This window comes from Aotus nancymaae, unplaced genomic scaffold (assembly GCF_030222135.1).
Source record: "Aotus nancymaae isolate 86718 unplaced genomic scaffold, 86718_ANA_hifiasm-v0.15.2.pri h1tg000014l, whole genome shotgun sequence".
NCBI classification, from domain to species: Eukaryota; Metazoa; Chordata; class Mammalia; order Primates; family Aotidae; genus Aotus; species Aotus nancymaae.
In genome coordinates this window covers 48,181,584-48,202,598 of record NW_026988425.1, presented here as the reverse complement: position 1 = coordinate 48,202,598, position 21,015 = coordinate 48,181,584, and the positions used below count along the sequence as shown (strand labels likewise).

General features: G+C 40.3%; 2 protein-coding genes across 5 annotated transcripts in view; one reads left to right on the top strand and one right to left on the bottom strand.

Annotated features, from left to right (window-relative positions):
• Positions 1-21,015, top strand: part of ARL15 (ADP ribosylation factor like GTPase 15) — a 433,767-nt gene that overhangs the window by 310,195 nt on the left and 102,557 nt on the right. The window lies entirely within an intron of this gene.
• Positions 7,250-7,616, bottom strand: LOC135274788 (small nuclear ribonucleoprotein G-like). The gene has a single exon (XM_064375773.1). It carries the CDS (start codon positions 7,605-7,607, stop codon positions 7,419-7,421), a length of 189 nt encoding a protein of 62 aa, XP_064231843.1. The 5' UTR covers positions 7,608-7,616; the 3' UTR covers positions 7,250-7,418.

Here is a 21,015-nt window from a genome sequence, read left to right as displayed (position 1 = left end):
TGAGGTCAGGAGTTCGAGACCAGCCTGGCCAACATGGAGAAACCCCATCTCTATTTTTAAAAAATAAAAATAATAATAATAAAAAAAAGACAAAATATGAGACAAATATTATATGCTTTACCATTAGAAGTACAACTATCAGAAAACCATCAGGGGGACATACTGGATCCTGTGAACAATTGAGCTCTCTGAGTCTTTGAGAACGAAAGAAGAAGACAAAAGGGCAAATAGTATAGGATATCAGAAAATGTGTTTGGGTGAGGTTGTCTTGTCTTCTGCCATCTACTTCCTGTGTGACATTAATTTAATAGGTTGCTTAGCCTCACTGAACCTCAGTTCCCATATCTGTTTAAAAAACAAACACGGGAGGCCAGGTGTGGTGGCTCATGCCTGTAATCCAAGCACTTTGGAGGCCAAGGCAGGCGGATCATCTGTGGTCAGGAGTTCAGGACCAGCCTGACCAACATGGTGAAACCCTGTCTTTAAAAAAAAAAAAAACACGGATTAAAAAAAAAACAAAAACCACAGGCTGGGCATGGTGATTGATGCCTAGCACTTTGGGAGGCTGAGACAGGAGGATCACTTGGGCTCAGGAGTGCGAGAGCAGCCTGGGCAATATAGTGAGACCTCGTCTCTATTTTTTTTTTTTTTTTTTTTTTTAATTCAAAAGAAAAAAATAAAAAGAAAACAAACACCCATTGGAATTTCAAAATCAGAAAGAGAGCACTTGTTTTGCAGGATTGTTTTGAAGATTAAGTTAGCAGAAAACATAATATGCTTACTAGCACCTTGTAGGCCCTGAGCAAAAATGTACATTTCCTTTCTTCTATATATGAACTCATTGAAACAAACTTCAGCTATTAACCCAGCCTACACACACACACAAACACACACACACACACACACACAATCACATGTGATTGCAGATGTACGTGCCCCCTATAAAATTGTAATCATCCAGCAGTATTTATCAAATATTTTCTAAATATAGCACTACCAAACTCTAAAATAATTTGCCAATAAGTGCAAATGGCTCTGTGATAGAGAGGCAGCAGTACATAAGTGAGTAAGAGTGTGGACTCGAGATTTGCCATCCAAGCCACTGGGCGAGTTATTCAACCTCACTGTTCTACATCTTCTTCGTCTATAACATGGTGAGAATATATAACTACCTTACTGGTTTTGTGTGTGTGATTTTGAAATTAATATATGTCAAGTGCTGGGAATGTTGTCCAATAGTGACCTAAGTGGCAAAGACACGGCAAGGAAATTGGTTATAGAAGGCAAGTTTTCTATGGAAATGCAAAAATAAGGCTTTTGTGAGATTTTAAGATGGAGCTAGTGAGAAACTAGCAGAAAAGATGGAGAGATTTTTATTCACACTTGTGTGACACTGATGATAGATTCATTCCAATACTCTTCATGTCTAGTTTGAGAAGTCTGTGTGTTTCTTGTATTTAAAGTTACTGACTGATAACACTTGCTTTTGTTTCTGTTTTTTGTATTTCTTTTGTTTTTGTTTCTTTTCTTTTTTTTTTTTTTTTTTTTAGATGGGGTTTCACCATGATGGCCAGGCTGATCTTGAACTCCTGACCTCAGGTGATCCACCCACCTCGGCTTCTTGCTAGGATTACAGGTGTGAGCCACAGCACCCAGCCTATTTCTGTTTCTAATGAAATACGCTCATTAGCTGTATTTTTGGCATTTGTTTTTGGTTTTTAAAAGGAAGGGGCACAAAAAATATGTTTCTAAATTTCTCAAGTTTAGTTCCAGGCCAAAGGCTACACATATATATATATATGTATACATATGTGTGTGTGTGTGTAAAAATATGACTGACATTATATATATATAATAGACTTTGCCTCTCTCTATATAAAATGACTGACATTCCATTCTAATCCTTCAGACATTAGAATACAAACATCACAGGCGAATTCTTTGGTAGCTTAAACCTGTTTTCATAGCTCAGGCATTGTTTGGAAAAACAGTTTGATTTTGAAGGAAATTTTCAAAATTCTCATGAAGGAACTTCAGCAAAATTGTGGATCTTCAGTGTGCATGTTCTTTTCCTAACTCCTATCTATAAAAATCCACACTTGTGAGAAGTGGCTGGCTAATAAATGTCACCAGTTTGAGGATGTAGGGGATTGTGGTATGTAGCCCTGGTGTTCTCAGCTCATGTGTGGTTGTTGGCCAAATTTGAACCAAAGAGATACAGCTTCATTCATAGTTATGTGTCGTCATTCCGTTATTCGTTCTCACTGTCACTGTTAGGTAAATCTTCAGCTGTGAATACCACATTTCCCTGCTGTGGTACATTGTATTTGTAATTTCCAAAATGAGCTAGTTCATGAACTGCATTCTGAGTTACACTAGGAGCCCATTTGCTCATTCAGAATATATTTTGAAACCCTTGTCGTCCGCCACAGTGCTTCAGGTACAACCCATGGTGTTTACACATTTAGTCTTCAGACTAAGCAGGGCTTTTTCCATTGCCTACTAATGGCCATCCTTTTTGCTTAATTTGCATTGAGCTCAGAAAATTATTAATTGTCAAGGCCTAGTTAAACGCCTGCTTTTGGGCTTTCTCACGATGCAAAATTTGACTGGTCAATAGAAACTGACAGATACCCAGAATCATTAGCAATGAGAGCATAGTTAGAAATTCAGAAACATATATTCCAGGGCAGCAAGAAGAGACCTGTGATACAGAGCTTGTCAACTTTGTTGAAGAAATTTGCAAATATATGCATCTGTTAGTGATCAGTGTCCTGACTTAATAGGCAAGTTTAAAATTACTGATTACGCTGGTGTGCTTCTGATTTCTTTTTGCAAAACAGATGAATAGTTTTTATTCCAAAATTTGTTCCAAATCCTATTTTTTGGCAGTGTGCTAGGTTTAGTCACAGTGTGAATTAAGTATGCTCTCTATGTCTTGATTACTCTGCCTAAAATATCTCAACACGGTGTACATTTGGTCCTTCTTGGATTATTACAACTAATGTTAAACATCAACAACTTCTTCTTTTGAATGAATGAAAAAGTTGCAACTGACACTCTTATTACCCTTATGACACCTCCCCAAACTCAAATTCCTCTTGTCAATTCTCCACTATTTTGAATACTGAATGACCATGGCTTACTCTTTCTAGGTCACTTCCTTCGCCTCTCAACCATTGCCTTTTTGTTTTGTGTCCCTCCATTAATGTTTAGAGGACAACTGATGTCTTTTATTCATCTTTGGATAAAGGGCATCGTTATTAAATTGGCTTTGCTTTATTCCATGTGTGTCCTGGATCTGCCTCCCCTCTTAGTAGCCAAGGAAACATTTTTGAATTCTCTATCTCTATGCTTGCCAAAATGGAAAAAGAAAACTGTTGAACCTGGAGTCTTGTAAGATACTTAACCAATTCAGTCCATATTTTTCATATAAGTGACTTTTTGGAAGCTGTGGAGTGGATAAAGAGTTGTTTGTGCCATGTGGCATTTGTCTTGGGTATAGTTCATCTGTAATGAATTTGAATCATAACATATAAATCATATCATTATAAAGGGCCTAAAATGGGTCAACATGAGAATCTAGCAATAGTACAAGGTGTAATGGTGCTGGGAATTTAAGACAGAACTTGACCTTAGTTATTTTCCTTTGGATTGCCAGAGGCCAGTAGCTGCATTTGCTCCTTTTGAGATAAGCATTTAAGGATGTTTCCTCAACCATTGTTGACTCAAATTAAGCATTGCATGAAGCAGCATTCAACCCTTAGGAAAAGTTAGTTGAGTTGCCATCTTTAGGGATCTCAGATGCTGGAACAGTAGACTTTTAAAAAATGCGTTGATGCTCAGATTTAACAAAAAGTTAAAAGAAAATAAAGCCCTTAAAAATAAACCTAATACTTGACACTTATCATTGTTGTATTAGTATGAAGTGTTGTTTCCTTACAAGCCCATAAGGAGAGGTCATTATTTTTGCAGCTTCCCATGGAATAAGGAGGTTGGTACTTTATAACACTATAAAGTGGGAACCAGATAGATTTTGAAGTTTTGAAAAGGTTCAATTGTGGCCATCATGGAGTAGTTGAGAATTGTCTAACTAGAGTGGGATATTGACTTTACAAATACTTATCAAGTACCTTCTGCATGCTTAGCACTGTATTAGGCATTTGGATATGGGGAGCTTGTGACTAAGATATGGAAAAGATAGTGGCTCTACCCTCAAACCTGTATATAATATATTAAGGTATATAATACATATGTACCTTATGAATAAAGGGAGGGTGGATTAGTGAGTCTAGTACCTAAGTGCACACAACCCATTTCTCGGGGAGAGGGTTGCAGGCAGGACTGGCTATATAATTTGCAAGGCATACTGCAAAATAAAAAACCCATTGTTCAAAGTTGGGCAAAATGTACCAGTAAAAGTACTAAAATATTGGCTGGGTGTGGTGGCTCACGCCTGTAATCCCAGCACTTTGGGAGGCTGAGGTGGGTGGATCACCTGAGGTCAGGAGTTTGAGACCAGCCTGGCCAACATGGTGAAACCCCATCTCTAATTAAAAAACAAAAAGGGGCCGGGCACGGTGACTCACCCCTGTAATCCCAGCACTTTGGGAGGCCGAGGCGGGTGGATCACGAGGTCAAGAGATCGAGACCATCCTGGTCAACATGGTGAAACCCCGTCTCTACTAATACAAAAAAAAATTTAGCTGGGCATGGTGGCGCGTGCCTGTAATCCCAGCTACTCAGGAGGCTGAGGCAAGAGAATTGCCTGAACCCAGGAGGCGGAGGTTGCGGTGAGCCGAGATCACGCCGAGCCGAGATCACGCCATTGCATTCCAGCCTGGATAACAAGAGCGAAACTCTGTCTCCAAAAAAAAAAAAAAAAAAGTACTAAAATATGAAGCTTCTTCCTCCCATGCATATCTTCTGCTCATCCAACTTCACTTATGAAACACAAATTTTAAGAGAAAATTATTAAGAATTTCAAGATAGTGAGAGCAGAGCACCTAACTAAGACCAGAGCCCTTCTGAGCCTGGGCCCATTTTGAAAGTAGAGTCTCAAGTGACTGCACAGTGGGTCACACACCCATGAGACCAGCTCTGGGTACAGGGGTGATTCCTATGAAATCTAATATGTCAGCACTAAACTTTTTTTCAAGGAAGGGTTTATATAGAGAAATTTGAACAAGTTTGTACAGATCAAAATGAATATGTTTTGTTAGGTATATGTTTTATTTATTTACCTTTTGTTGGTTAGCAATTAGGGACAGGGATTATTTCTTATACAGGAAGACAGAGGCTAGGGTATCAAAAACAGAGGAAACAGCAAACTTGGAGAAATACAGTGATTACTGTGTGTACCGCAGAGACAGGCTGGGTCTAAACTTTAGCGCAGGATTTGCCAGCCAGGACTTTGGTACACAAAAATATAGGCAGCCATTCTCAGGAGGCATTTTCTAATGGATTGATGTATTTTTTTTTTTTAAGAGATGGGATTTCTCCATGTTGGTCAGGCTGATCTTGAACTCCCGACCTCTGGTGATCTGCCCCCCTCAGCCTCCCAAAGTGCTGGGATTACAGGCATGAACCACTGTGCCCGGCCCTGGATTGATGTATTTTTAAGATGGAAAAATGGACCAGGCACAGTGGATCACTTGAGGTCACGAGTTTGAGACCAGCCTGGCCAACATGTTGAAACCCCATCACTACTGAAAATACAAAAAATTAGCCAGGTATAGTGGTGCATGCTGTAATCCCAGCTACGCAGGAGGCTGAGGCAGGAAAACTGCTTGAATCCAGGAGGCAGAGGTTGCAGTGAGCCAAGATCGTGCCATTGCACTCCAGCCTGGGCGACAGATTGAGACTCTATCTCAAGAAAGAAAGAAAGAGAGAAAGAGAGAAAGAGAGAGAGAGAGAGAAGGAAGGAAGGAAGGAAGGAAGGAAGAAAGAAAGAAATATGTGTTATCTTTGGTTTTACTTTAGAGAAACACTAAGGAAAGGGAACAAATTATCAATCAGACCCAACTTAATCCCTCCCAGGTAGGATTTAGACTGTCCAAGTACTGACACAGCACAGATGTAGGACTTGGGTAGATTGCTCTCCTGCTTATTAGCTGGATTACCTCTTATTAGCTGGGAATTATTTAAAAAATTATTATTATTATTATTTTTTTTTGAGACAGAGTCTTATTCTGTCTCCCAGGCTGGAGTGCAATGGCGTGTTCTCGGCTTACCGCAACGTCTGCCTCTCGGGTTCAAGCTCCTGCCTCAGCCTCCCAACTAACTGGGATTACAGTTGTGTACCACCACGCCCAGCTAATTTTTATATTTTTAAATAGAGACGGGGTTTCACCATGTTGCTTAGGCTGATCTCAAGCCCCTGACCTCATGATCCGCCCACTTCAGCCTCCCAAAGTGCTGGGATTACAGGCGTGAGCCACCGCACCCAGCTGAGACCCTCACTTTCTATGTAAAATAAGAATGATAATTTGACTTGTCTCAGAACTAGGAGGAATAAATGAATTCATGTATGTAAAATGAATCAATGCATGTAAAATGAATTAGTATACACAGTTTGTATGTAGATTTACATATACATATCCATTTATGTATACATACTCATATGTGTATGTCTTAACACAGTGCAGAGTCTGGAAATAATATTGGTTCTGTTTGCTTACTGCTACTGTCCCTTCTAGCTGGCCTTCCAGCATTACTTAGGAGAAACAATATTCATCTTGAAAGAAACACCAGCATCTGTGTACTATATAACCTGTTACCTGGAGTTGCTCATGTGAGAGACGGCTCAATCACCTATTCCCTGTTACTGTATTTGAGACTTGGATTTGAGGCACACATTTGACACCGTTTTGCTTATTTTTTCTATGCAAGGTGTCTTAATATTTATGACACATTTTTCTATATCAGTAGTGACATCAGCCTTTCCTTTTCCCTCAGTTTCAACCCTTTTGGAGGGTGGCTGTTTGCCTCACTCAGTATAATTTCACTGATTATTCCAGATGTACCCCAGTTGTGGGCAGAGTCTGTCGTCTGTCCAAGCGTTACTGCAGGCGATGCAATGTCCATTCTTTACTAGATTACCACCACCACATGCAGCTAGTGACCAAAAGAAAGGTTTTCAAAAGATCGAAATCTCCTAACACAGAGTTGGTGTTTTTGTTTTTTGTTGGACAATAGACAGAGGAGAGAATTTGTAGCAGATTCATTTCTTTTCTTTTTTTTTTTTTTTTTGATTATTACAAAAGTTTATTTAACAAAAAGTCTAATATGAAAATGTACATGACCTAATTTTTACATCATAGTAAAATAGGCCCTATGGAGAGAGGACATGGGTTTCTCCGCTGAACAGCCATTATTTATACTCGTTCCAAGGCTTCTAACATGATGATACTATTTCCTCATATTACCACCATTCCAATATTGTTCTGTTGTCTGCTAGTTGCCATCTCCACACATTCATCCATCACAAGATTCATAAAGGGATCAAATCCCCACAATATTCCTTGGACATGTCTGCCACCATTTAATTTCAACGATAACTTCTTGTCCATAAATTTTTTCAACTCGGGAGGGTGAGCTTTACTCATGGTGGCTACTCCGCGGGCACACAGAGCTCATTTCTTTTCTTTTGCCTAAAAATTTCACTTGAGCCTCCTCCAAACTTAAAAAAATAAAAAAATAAACCTAGAGGAAAAGAAGAGCGTTCTTTGAATCTATAATACATTGGTCTGCTGTTTAGCTTTTCTTTTTTGCCATTTTTTTCTAAGGAAGACCCTCATGGACTCAATATAGAGATCAGTGAAACTGCTGTCTCAAAGGCCTTTTATTAACTGCTAAAATTTATGAATTATAAGCTGCTAAAATTCATGAAATTTTTTTTCTCCTTACTATACTCCACCCTACTCTGTTTCCATTTATTTTATTTATTTACTTTGAGATGGAGTTTCTCTATTGTTGCCCAAGCTGGAGTGCAATGGCACCATCTCTGCTCACTGCAACCTCCACCTTCCTGGTTCAAGCGTTTCTCCTGCCCCAGCCTCTCTAGTAGTTAGAATTATAGGCGCATGCCACCACACCTGGCTAGTTTTTTGTATTTTTAGTAGAAATGGGTTTTCATCATGTTAGCCAGGCTGGTCCGAAACTCCTGAATTCAGGCACCACCGTACCCAGCCATCCATTTATTTTTGAACATTTCTTTTTGTTCGAAGTTCCCATCTTCTTGAGCTTATTTTAGCATTGCACATGCCTACCGGTTTTCCTACATTTTCTTTCACTGTCTTCTTCACTCGATTTTCTTTTCCTCTCTACTCCTTAAGTATAGGCACTCATCAAGTTTTGGTGCTACAGCCTTGTCTTTATTCTATATTCTTGCTGCCTAGGAGATTTCTTCCACTCATGGCTCCCCTCTTGACGGCATCTCAGTGCTGATGTCTCTGACTCTCTTCTGACTCCAGATCCAAATGTTCCTCTGAGTGTGCTTAGTGTGAATGTGCCAATGCCCCATGACCCCCCACATCCCTTCAACACCATCATGTTAAATAAATTTATTATTCCAGTGGGGTTTACTGATTCTGTTTCCTCCCACTCATGTCTGCTGTTTTGGACATCCCTCTTCTGGGTAGTGTTGCCCTGGTTCTCGTTGGCACCAAACCCAATTCCCATGTCTGTCTCTCCTTTCAGACCATAAGCAGGGATGAGGCCTTTCCAACTGGTAACTCCTGCATGTAGTACAGTGCCTGGAACACAGCTCAGTAAGTGACAAGCTCATTGACTCACTGAATTCATACTGCACAGCTTCTCTCCCACCTCCGAGTTAGTTCTCAAAGACTTCATGCCCTCATCTCTTGTGTAAATATTCCACTTTATTCTTTCGCCTCTCTAACCTTTCCTTTCTGTTTCTGCCAGAGTTACCCTCATCACAGAGTCCCTTTCTGTACAGGGCTGTGCCTTATTCATCTTTATGTAACCCAAGTGCTGAACCACAGTGCCTTATACACAGTTGCCACTTCAAGGTATGCTAAATTTGAGCAGAGCTAATAAGGAAGGAAAGAGATGTGAGAGGTGACAGATTGAAAGGAGGATTAGAAAGATAAAAGGGGAGGAACTAAAGGGCTGAGGCCAGCCAGTCTGTCTGTAAACATTCCATTAGTCCTGGTGTTAGATTGGATGAAAGCTTGTGTTTCTTTTTTTTTTTTTCCCTGATGTCCCTGGACACTTCTCCTTTGGAAAAGAAAGATACATTATTAGAGAGATGGGAAAAGCGGGAGAAATTGGGCTCAGTCCTCCTCAATAAAATCTGGTTCACAGAACCCAAAATTTTAGAACCAGAAAATGCCTGAGTGGAGCCCAGTTCTTGTTCTACAGACAAGGAAACTGAGGCATGTGGAGGTTAAATGGCTTAGCAGCTAGCTAATGGGAAAATCAGCAGTCAAACATGAGTCTCTTTCTTCCTCTCTCAGCACATCTATCAAGAAATCACATTTTCTCTTTTCCTGGTGGTGCAGACCAGTATTTAAGGTGAAGGATTAAGATTACTAAGAGACTAGGCATTTTAAAGACCCTTTGCTAATCACAAAATTTTGCAAAGTTTACATCAGGCTCTTTTTAAAGGACTCAGCATAGTTGGAAATAGATTACTGGTTTAACATTTCTTTTTTCTAAGTGGCGATTTCCATACCAGCATCCCTCCTTTTATTTTCTTTTTAAAATAAAATTGTACTTAGAATAATTAGAAAAACAGATTAAAGTGGAATTGTTCTGGCTAAATTGGAGGTGAGGACCATAAATTCTGCCTGCTGCTCCCATCACCATCCACCTCCATCCTGCCCCTAGATGCCCACTGAAGAATCTGAAAAGCTTCTCAGAGAACACTTTTTATCCTGTTAATGAAATGACCTCTAAGGTCCCTTTCATTCTCTCATACTGTGGTGCTGAGAGAATGTTATCTGTTGCCATTTGGATCTTTACTGAAAATTCTCAGGTGATGAGGATTTAGGGAGAGCGTAACAAGAAGTGGTGTGGGAAGGCCTGCTAGTCATCAGGTATCCTTCATTTGGATTTTAAGAAATAGACAGGAAAAGAGATTGATAGGGCAGCAGACAGACTTTCCACTGCTTGGAGATTTTGATTGCTATGGCTGGAGTGATAAACAAAGACAACTGTTAGCAATGGCCACATATCAAGAAATGAAGAAGGAGGAAGCCAGAGTTGAGGAGCTCAGATTAGGGAACTCTTCTGAGCTCAGGGCATAAAGAAGAAGACAGATTTTTTGGAGAAAAGAGTTTGAAAGGTTTTTGTGTACTGGGTTTATAATGCAAAGGGCAGAACTTTGTTGTTATTTTCCAAGGTTTAGCAAACTAATTGCATTTCAGCATACATTTGTCAAATGGTAGATGAGAAATGTATTGTTCACCCTACTGAGGAGGTAATGTTGAAAAGAGATCTTGCTGAGCCACACAGGAGAAGGAAGGTTTGTGAAACTGCACAGAGTGTGTGCAAGTCACCCAACCTCTCTGAACTCTTTCTTCCCATCTGTAAAAATAGGAAGATGGTCATTTTAGATATGCTGGGGCTGTGCCCACCCCCGTGTCTGCCTTCTCCCTGCTCCCTCTGCCTACAGGTGTAAGGGGTTAGCCTACCGTTATTCTCTTTTTATCTAGGGTCTCTTTGGGTCAGTGGTTTTTAACTAGAGACAGTAGTATTATTCCTACCTAGAGGACTTTCACCTAACCAGCCTCAGAAACCTCTTCTTACATAGCATAAGAAAAATGTCTGCCATAATAGACCTAGATGTTAGCTGCCTGTCACAAGCTGGGTGTTTCTTTTTTTTGAGACAGAGCTTTGCTTTGTCACCCAGGCTGGAGTGGTGCAGTGGCTTGATCTTTGCACTGCAACTTCCACCTCCCAGGTTCAAGCGATTCTCGTGCCTCAGCCTCTTTCAAGTAGCTGGGATTACAGAGGTGCACCACCACACCCAGCTTATTTTTGTATTTTTGGTAGAGACATGGTTTCGCCATGCTGGTCAGGCTGGTCTCAAACTCCCGACCTCAGGTGATCTGCCCGCCTCAGCCTCATAAAGTGCTGGGATTACAGGTGCGAGCCACCATGCCTGGCCTGAAGGGTTGTTCTAATGTTGGGTATGATCACACATGCATCAGCTCTGTTCTGGTACTCACATTTCTTCAACCAGAGGCTCCCCTCATAAATGTCAGATTAGTCCCAGGAGACACTAGTCTGCGATCTGATTTCCCTCGCCATCATCCCCAGCTAGGAGGCAGAGCTGAGTTTAACTAAAAGTATAAGAAAACTGGGTTTTTTGCTCACCTCTCCAGCTATACTCTCAGATTCTCAAAATGTCATGTCTGCCTGAACAGCCTCCTCTGAAGAAGCCAATGAGAATTATTGATAATGTATGCACCCCCAGAAGGCAAACCTTGTACAAATAAGCTGAAAGACAAGGAAGTAAGGTTATATACAGTTATTAAGGAACACTCAACCACCCCTGCTTTTTAAAACCGCATAATGAAGCTTTAGCACATTTCACCCTTATTCTCTTTTTGTTTCTGTTTTTAGCTAGAGACTCTGGGTCAGTGGTTTCCAATTGGAGAAAGTACTGTTCTTGCCTAGGGGACTTTGGGGAGCATGTGGGAATATTCTGATTATCACTGTAACTGGGGTTACTTCTAGCATTTTGTAGGGAGGGGCTAGGAATGGCAGGACAAGGCCAGCCCCAGAAAAGGGAGAATTATATCTCAAATGCCAGGAGCATCCTCACTGAAACACTGAGCATTGATGAAAGTGTTCTGTTCCTTTGCCATCTTTTATTGCTGATAAACTATGATAAACTACCCTTGAAGATGAGTAGCCTGTAGCTATTTTGATTATTTGGACCTTAGTAGTGTAACTCTGTTTGCTGACATTGGACCCTCAATAAGGGTCTGCCAAAATACTGAGAATTATGAGTAGTGAGGCGTCAAATATTTAAAACATATTTGTTTTGTACATAAGCATTATAGTCATTTTAAAACTCATTTATTGTATACCCCTAATGTAGACAGATGTTTATAAAATATTTGAATTAAATGCAACTGAACACTCACATTTTTACAATATCCTGTTACTTTTTAAGAATGTCTTGGAGGCTGGACTCAGTGGCTCAGGCCTGTAATCCCAGCACTTTGGGAGTCAGGAGTAAAAGACCAGCCTGGCCAAGATGGTGAAACCCCATCTCTACTAAAACTACAAAAAAAAATTAGCCAGGAGTGGTTGTGGGAGCCTGTAATCCCAGCTACTCAGGAGGCTGAGGCAGAGAATTACTTGAAACCCAGAAGGCGGAGGTTTGCAGTGAGCCCAGATTAGCACTTCAGCCTGGGCGACAGAGCAAAACTCCGTCTCAAAAATAAATATAAAATAAAAGAATATCTTGGCACCCATTAAGAAAAGAAGGTACAGTGGCTTATGCCTGTAATTTCAGTATATTTTGGGACTCTGAGGTGGGAGGATCACTTGAGGACAGGAGTTTGAGACCAGCCTCGGCAACATAGTGAGACCCTTGTCTCATGTAAAAAGAAAGACAAATAGGTGTTTGATTTTGGGTTTTCATTTAAATGGCTCTAATTTTAATATCAATGGCATAGGACTTTTAAAATAATTTTTAAGTTTTTTTTTAAGCAAGGCAACTGCTGGTATATGGCCTACATTTAGATTTGAGTTGCAGTTTTTAAATGCATCTTCACTGTTGGTGGTCTCAGCAAAGTCAGTTCAGACATGGCAAGAGTGAGGGATTGAGGGGAAGAAAATACAATTTCATTTTCCTCATGTTAAATGTACATTATTAAGGATCCAGGTTAAATGTGTCTAAGATAATTGGAGCCCCTAGGAGCCACTTTGCTAAGCAGCTAATTCAACCCCTCTTCCCCAGGGAGGATAATTGTTGTTAAAAAACAAAAAAGTAAAATGTGTTGTTTTCTCATGTAATTATGTAACTGACATCTTTATATAATAATACATTTGGGTGGTCTGTCCCAGAAACACTCGGTTTGTTAGGAAACATTACAGTTTCCACAAGTAATCACTTACTCCTAAATATTATGAAAGAATTCGGTATTATTACATTGCATCATTGCATTAGTCAGAAGCTAAACTTTCTAAACGAGTTTGGCACTGGAAAAGGCTTCTAGGTTTTTTGCTATTTTTTTCTTAAATGTCATTATACGAGCTAAAATTTTCTTGAGGTGGAATACTATATGACGAAATGTTTAAAAGTAACAAAATACAAGTCTGTTAAAGAGTAAAAGTCCCAAAGCTGAATCTTTTCAGTAATTACACTCTGATATCCTTATCAATGCAGTTACTACAGTCTCTTTCAGCTCATTCATTTACCCCCACTGGATTGGGTTAGGACCTATGGACTTACTTGCCATAGTGAACCACAAATATCTTGACAAAGGACACACTGCCATTAAAATGGAGTTCATTTTAATCCATGTCGGTAATAAGGTTCTGTGACTTGCTGATTAAAAAATGCCACACTTAAGGAAACTGGAATTTTCCCTTTAATTCTATTCATCTGAGACTGTAGACTGCCTTGGTCCTGAGGAGACACCCATCCCTAATCCCAGATTCAGCCAGGACCTGACTGTAACTAATCATGATGGCTGATTATTCCACCCGAGGGCATTTTGTTAAATTGCTATTACCTAGAATTGTGTGGGAGGCTTTTGCAAAGTAGCAGAGAGAGGAAAGAAAGTGCACAGACAGATAAAACTCTAAGGAGGTAGGAGAACCCCAGGGCAAAAGCAATATGAGGTAAACATACAGAAAGTTGAAATAGGCAAGGTAAAAGGTGCAGAAAGTTGAAATAGGCAATGTAAGGACAGAGTCTGATTTCAAAGGTAGAAAAGGAAATTGTGAGATGATTGCAAAACTGGCATCTATCTTCCCTCCCTTCCTCCTTCCCTCCCTCGCTCCCTCCCTTCCTTCCTTCCTTCCCTTTTTTAGAGACAGGGTCTCCCCATGTTGCCCAGGGTGGTCTTGAACTCCTGGGCTCAAGAGATCCTCCTGCCTCAGACTCCCAGAGTGCCAGGATTACAGGCATGAGCTACCATGCCCAGCCAAAAACTAGCTAGCATTCTATGACTCAATCCGTGGTTTATCCTCAGCAGCAAGTGGAAATAAATAGGCTATGTGCAAAGGAAAGAAGAGGGTCAACAGTTTGGTTCCAAGGATAAAGACTAGGAGTGGGATTATTCTATCATTAACAATCTGCACTGTACTTCCTAGAGGAAAATGTGTATTAGGTGAAATGACACATTTCTACTTAACATCATCCTAAATTAGTGCATTTAATATCTTTTTTTCACAAAGAAATTGCCACATTTTGTAACCTTTTCATGCAATGTACCAATACTCTATAGCCATTGTGCCTAAATATGTGGTATCTTACACGTTTGAGATGGATGGGCATCTAAAATGCTAGAGTCAGTGACATCGTTGGTACTAGACATTAGGTTTTATTACATCACAAAACTTTAGTTACTTGAAAATAAAATCTTTTTCCCTAGTAAAACCTAAATGGAATCACTTGCCAGAAACAAATCTGTGAAAGCAAAGCTGAAATTTAACGGAATACAGTTTAAAAATGCATTTGGGTAGGTACTGCCATAAAAGCATTGGCTTTAAAATTGTAATCTACCTGGAATGACAGTGCTTTTAACTAGGGATAAGATGTATGTAGAAGCAAGTATAGATTTCTTCTGTGTGTGTTATCTGTATACTGAGCAGATATTGAAGTCTTATGACATTGTTCAATCATTCAGGAAGATGGAAAGTCTACTTGTCTTTAAACTTATAGTTCCCAAACTGTGTACCAGGGCACCCAAGGGTACCACGGTCAACTCTTAGGGGATGTTTTACATTTTAGAGGAAAGCACAGCAATGTTTGATATCTGTCAGGTACCCATTGAATCACTAGCTCGAGGTAGTTCACAGCTTCAACATTAGATGGCGCTACATTCCTTTTGATGATGTCATATCTTTCTAAAGTTGGTTTTGGGAGGTTAGCATGATAAAAAGGAAGTGCTGCATGGCAGCTTTGTGGTATGGGAAGTGAAGGCAACTCTATCCAATCTGATTCCAAGATGTGAGAGGTTGTGCATACTCAAAAGTGGTAAACATACTTTAGTAAGTAATTGTGGTAAGAATGAAAAGAAAATACTTTTATTCTTTCAATTTATGAGTACAATTTTTTTTTCAAATGGCTACTAAGCTGTTAGGACAGCTCCTTAGTAGTTGTTTGAACCTGGCTACTTAATAAGTGAACTGTTAGGTATTTCTTTGGCCTAAAAATTTTTTCCCATGAAAAAACTGGTAGATTAAGGGATTCATGAATCAAGAAAGTTTAGGAACCTCTGCTTGACTCTGAAACCTAACTTGGTCTCTTGGAGTTGAATCAAATACATCTGTAGAAGATTTTGTGAACAGAACCATAGTTCTGATTTTGCTCAGTTCTTCCCCACCTGATAGGGTCAGCTACAGAGCCAAGGTGTTTACACTCATTGCTTTGGTTCCTTTTATATCAGCTGTCCAACAGCAAATAGAGACACCATGCCCCAGGTCCCTTTCATTCTGCTTAGATCTAATGGAATCCATATTCCCTACGAAGTAGAACAGATGCATTCTTAAAATTTGACCATAAAATAAGTTCCAGTAAATTCAATTCAGTTATCTCATTGGCTTCCATTTCAAAAATGGAATTATACCCATGGGGTAGTGGCAGGGAGTGAGGGGAATTAGACTATATTAAAAGCAAAATTTCAAAATTAAACATTCAAAGAGAAAAAAATGGTGGTTTTTTTTTTGGTTAAGTTATTCAGAATAAGCCACAAAAGGCAAGCATATAATTAGCACATAATTTCAATTTTTTTTGAATTTTGAAAAACAAAATTCAAAAAAATCAATGCAGCAAATAAATTAGAAGTGCTTTTTCAATTCATAAAATAATTCTTTTCTTGCAAAAACATTCATAACAGGGTTCCCTGTGATATGAGCCTCCCCAGCATATCTGAAATATGATTTAATTTTTAAAAATTCTATTTATACCCAGTTTTTTTTTTTCAGAAGCACAACTTTGGTTTTAAACAAGGTGCATCTGTTTCCAGAAAATGCTTTCCCATGGATCTGTGTGTAGAAGGGTTGTATTGCATCTGGAGATCACACTCAGCTCAAATCAAGATTCTCTTTGAATACACCAAGCTTAGGAGCTAAACTATCTTGGCTGCATGCTTGTGCTTGATCCTGTTGGGAATGAAGCTCATTGTTTAAGAATTTACATCCTGGTAAGGCTGTTAGCACTTTAAATTGATTGGGTATTTTAAAAAACTTATTTAAGACTTACTTATACTGAGGAACTTGGCTTTCCTCAAACTAAAAAAAAAAAAAAAAAAATTGTGTTTTCAAATTTCACCTGGCTTATCGTCTGCACAAGCTTTAGGAGCATTCTTTTTTTTTTTTTTTTTAGTCTGAAAATTCCAAAACTAGGAGCATTCTTTTATATAACAATTGCAGTGGGTTTTACATACTGTCTTTGTAGCAAGATACATCTCTATCTGTGCTTACTTGCTTTCTTTTTTTTTCTTCTTTCTTTTCTTTTTTTTTTTTGAGACAGTTTCACTCTTGTCACCCAGGCTTCAGTGCAGTGGCGCCATCTTGGCTCACTGCAACCTCCGCCTCCCGGGTTAAAGCAATTCTCCTGCCTCAGCCTCCCAAGTAGCTAGGATTATAGGCATGAGCCATCGTTCTTGGCCTCTCTCTTTTTTTTTTTAACTATTATTTTTTTTGGAAACAGGGCCTGGCTCTGCTGCCCAGGCTGGAGTGTCGTGGCGTGATCATAGTTCACTACAGGCTTGACCTCCTGGGATCAAGCAGTCCTCCTGCCTCAGCCTCCCAAGTAGCTGGAACATGTGCCCCTATGCCCACCAAATTTCTAAAATTTTTGTAGAGACTGGATTTCACTTCATTTCCCAGGCTGGTTTTGAACTCCTGGCCTCAAGTGATCCTCCTGCCTCAGCCTCTGAAAGCGATGGAATTACATGCATGAGCCACATTGCCCAGCCTTGTGCTTTCTTTAAAACTTTTTCTTGCCTCCCAATGTGCTAATTACTGCCCTGTTCTTAATGTAGTCTTACAGAACTAAGTGCCCTTTAAAATGTTTACATTCAAAGTGCCTTTTGCATAAGCATATAAAAAATCTTTATAAACACGAATTAATTCACACTATTCTGTGGAAGGAGTTGCTCTCATTTTTCTTTTCAAAATAAGGCTTTGGCTGGGCGCAGAGGTTCACGCCTGTAAACCCAGCACTTTGGGAGACCAAGGCAGGCAGATCACTCAGGAGCTCAAGACCAGCCTGGACAACATGGTGAAACCCTGTCTCTACTAAAAATATAAAAATTAGCCAGGCACGGTGGCTCATGCCTGTAATCCCTGCACTTTGGGAGGCTGAAGTGGGCAGATCATGAGGTCAGGAGATTGAGACCATCCTGGCCAACCTGGTGAAAACTCGTCTCTACTAAAATACAAAAAATTAGCTGAGCATGGTGGTGTAGTTCCAGCTACTCGGGAGGCTGAGGCAGGGAAATCGCTTGAACCCAGGAGGTGGAGATTGCACCACTGCACTCTAGCCTCACAACAGAGCAGGACTCCATCTCAAAAAAAAACAAATTCAGATAAACAGACAATATGCTGTAAAATTGTGTTCTTGAGAGTATCCTGCTCATTTTAGGCACACAAAATGTATTCACTAATAAATTAAAGATCTTGATTCAATACTAATTACCACCCTATAAATATTAAATGTCAACTCTTTTTTTTTCTTATTCCTAATGATGTGCATTCTTAACCCTTTAGAAGCTTACATTTATTGAGCAACTCTTATATGTCAGGAACCATAATAAAGCAACTTATAACTCAATTCATTTAATTCTAAGAATTTAAGGAGTGGCTATTGTCTATGTAGTTTTTTCAACTATAAAGTTGGCTAGAAAAGTTTGTTTTTTTTTCTTTTTGAGACAGGGTCTCACTTGGTTGCCCAGGCTGGACTGCAGTGGCACAATCATGGTTCACTGCAGCCTAGCTAGACTTCCTGGGCCTAAGCAATCCACCCATCCCAGCCTCCTGAGTACCTAGGACCACAGGTGTGCACCACCACACCCGAATTATTTAAAATTTTTTTTGTTTTTAGAGACCGGGTCTCCCTATGTTGTGCAGGCTGTTCTTGAACTTCTGGGTTCAAGTGATCCTCCCACTTTGGCCTCCTAAACTGCTGGGATTACAGGCGTGAGCCATCGAGCCCAGCCTCAGATAAGTTAATTTCTTTTCTTTTTTTTTTTTCCCTGAGACGCAGTGTTTCTCTTGTTGCCCAGGCTGGAGTGCAGTGGCATGATCTCGGCTCACTGCAAATTCCGCCTACCTGGTTCAAGCGATTCTCCTGCCTCAGCCTCCCGAGTAGCTGGATTACAGGTGCATGCCACCATGCCCAGCTAATTTTTGTATTTTTAGTAGAGATGGGGGTTTCTCCATGTTGGTCAGGCTGATCTCGAACTCTCAACTACAGGTGATCTGCCTGCCTTGGCCTCCCAAAGTGCTGGGAATTCAGGCGTGAGCCACCACGCCCAGCCAGTAAGGACCCAAACCAAAGCTGTATTCTAAATAGAAAGAAACTTGACTTGAGCTTCCATTCTTCTTTTTTTTTTTTTTTTTTTTTTTTTTTTGAGACGGAGTCTTAACCTGTCACCCAGGCTGGAGTGCAGTGGCTCGATCTTGGCTCACTCACTGTAACCTCTACTTCTCAGGTTCAAACGATTCTCCTGCCTCAGCCTCCCAAGTAGCTGGGATGACAGGTGCGTGCCATCACATCTGGCTAATTTTTTTTTTGTATTTTGAGTAGAGAGGGGTTTTCACCATGTTAGCCAGGCTGGTCTTAAACTCCTGACCTCAAGTGATCCACCTGCCTCGGCCTCCCAAAGTGCTGGAATTACAGGCATGAGCCACCACGCCCAGCCTCCTTTCCTCTTTAAATAGTCATTAGCCACAAAATCTGTAATCTCTTTCTCACTCCCTTTAAAGATGGTAAGATACTCAAAAGAATTCAGAATGTGTGAGTGGGTTCTCAAAAATAAAACAATGAAAGGGGTCTGGGGATGGAAGCTCAATTAAAAGCTTAAAAGTACTAGGCCTGGAAAAAAGGTGTGTGTGTGTGTGTGTGTGTGTGTGTGTGTGTGTGTGTGTGTGTACCTATGTACCTTTTCCACAAATTATGTGGAAGGACGAGTCTAGATCTAGATGAAGAGAAAATGAATACAAGACAGCCCCCTCCAGATGAACTTAATTAAAACTGTTGTCAGCTTGGCTACATAGTTCTGGAAGCAGTTCAATGTGCATTTCTACATTTATACAAAATCTCTCACAAAATCTCTAGTATACTTTGTTGTTAACACACCTTCTAGGAAAAAGATGACCTTTTCAAAACACAACTCGGGCCTCATGGACCATATCTTGAAATTATATCATGTTCCTGCCTAGACACTAGACACCATGGAGGGCTTTCTACTGCCCTTGGGATAACTGCTGACTTCCTTTCAGCCATCTCCACTGCCCAGTTTCCATCTCTCAGTCTCTGTGATTGAAGCCTTAGCCGTTCCAGCTCTTCAATAACTTCTTTTGCACCACCCTTCCCCTTCTAGTCTTTCGTTGACTAAGCTGGTTCTTTCTGCTTTCTCCTTCTTACTATGTGCATTCCCTTCGTGGTGAGAGAGATGCCCAAACTATAGGCCCAGAGTTTTTTAGTTTGTTGTTTTTGGGGTTTTGGTTTTTTGTTGTTTTTTTTTTTTCCATCTTTATACTCTTGACAGGTCTTCTATTTTACGGGCAAAGGTTATTGTCTCTACGTTCTTTCTATTTTTTTTTGAGACAGAGTCTCACTCTGTCGCCAGGATGGAGTGCAGTGATGCAATCTCTGCCTATCAGGTTCAAGCCGTTCTCCTGCCTCAGCCTCCTGAGTAGCTGGGATTACAGGCACGTGCTGCCACACTTAGCTGATTTTTGTATTTTTAGTAGAGATGGGGGTTTCACCATGTTGGCCAGGATGGTCTTGGATCTCCTGACCTCATGATCCACCCGCCTTGGCCTCTCAAAGTGCTGGGATTACAGGCATGAGTCTCTATGTCTGGAGCTCACATCAATATAATCAGCCCTGGCCTTTCAACCATACCCTCAAATACTGCTTTTACTATGTATAGCCCATCTCAATTTGAACCTCTATACACAGCACTTGTCAACTTTTAATTGTGTATGAATTATCTGGTGATCTCATTAAACTGGTCCTGCCTCAGGAGATCTAAAAGGGCCTGAAACTGAAGTAGTTCCTTACATAAGGCACGGTATATATATTTCTCTTTTTTTTTTTTTGAGACGGGGTTTTGCTCTTGTTGCCCAGGCTAGAGTGCAGTGGCACGATCTTGGCTCACTGCAACCTCTGCCTCTGGGGTTCAAGCGATTCTCCTGCCTTAGCCTCCCAAGTTTTATCTGGGATTACAAGCACCTGCCACCAGGCCCAGCTAATTTTTTTGTATTTTTAGTTGAGTAGGCTGGTCTTGAACTCCTGACCTCAGGTGATCTGCCCGCCTTGGGATCCCAAAATGCTGGAATTACAGGCATGAGTCACCGCACCCAGCCTATTTATTTCTTCTGTGTTCTCCACATTGCCCAACATTGTACTGGATATTCCTTAATCCCATCCCCTCTTTGTTTATGACAGTACCTCTGTTTGCTCCTGAAATTCTGCTCATGTAGACTCTCAGCCTCATTAGCGAAGGGCTCTGTCAGGCTTGTTCACTATTCTAGCTCCAATACAGAACCTGGTACATAGCAGATGCCTAATAATTTCTTTTCAGTGACTGAATGAATGAAAATTACAAAGTTCAAATTCTGCTTTGTGAA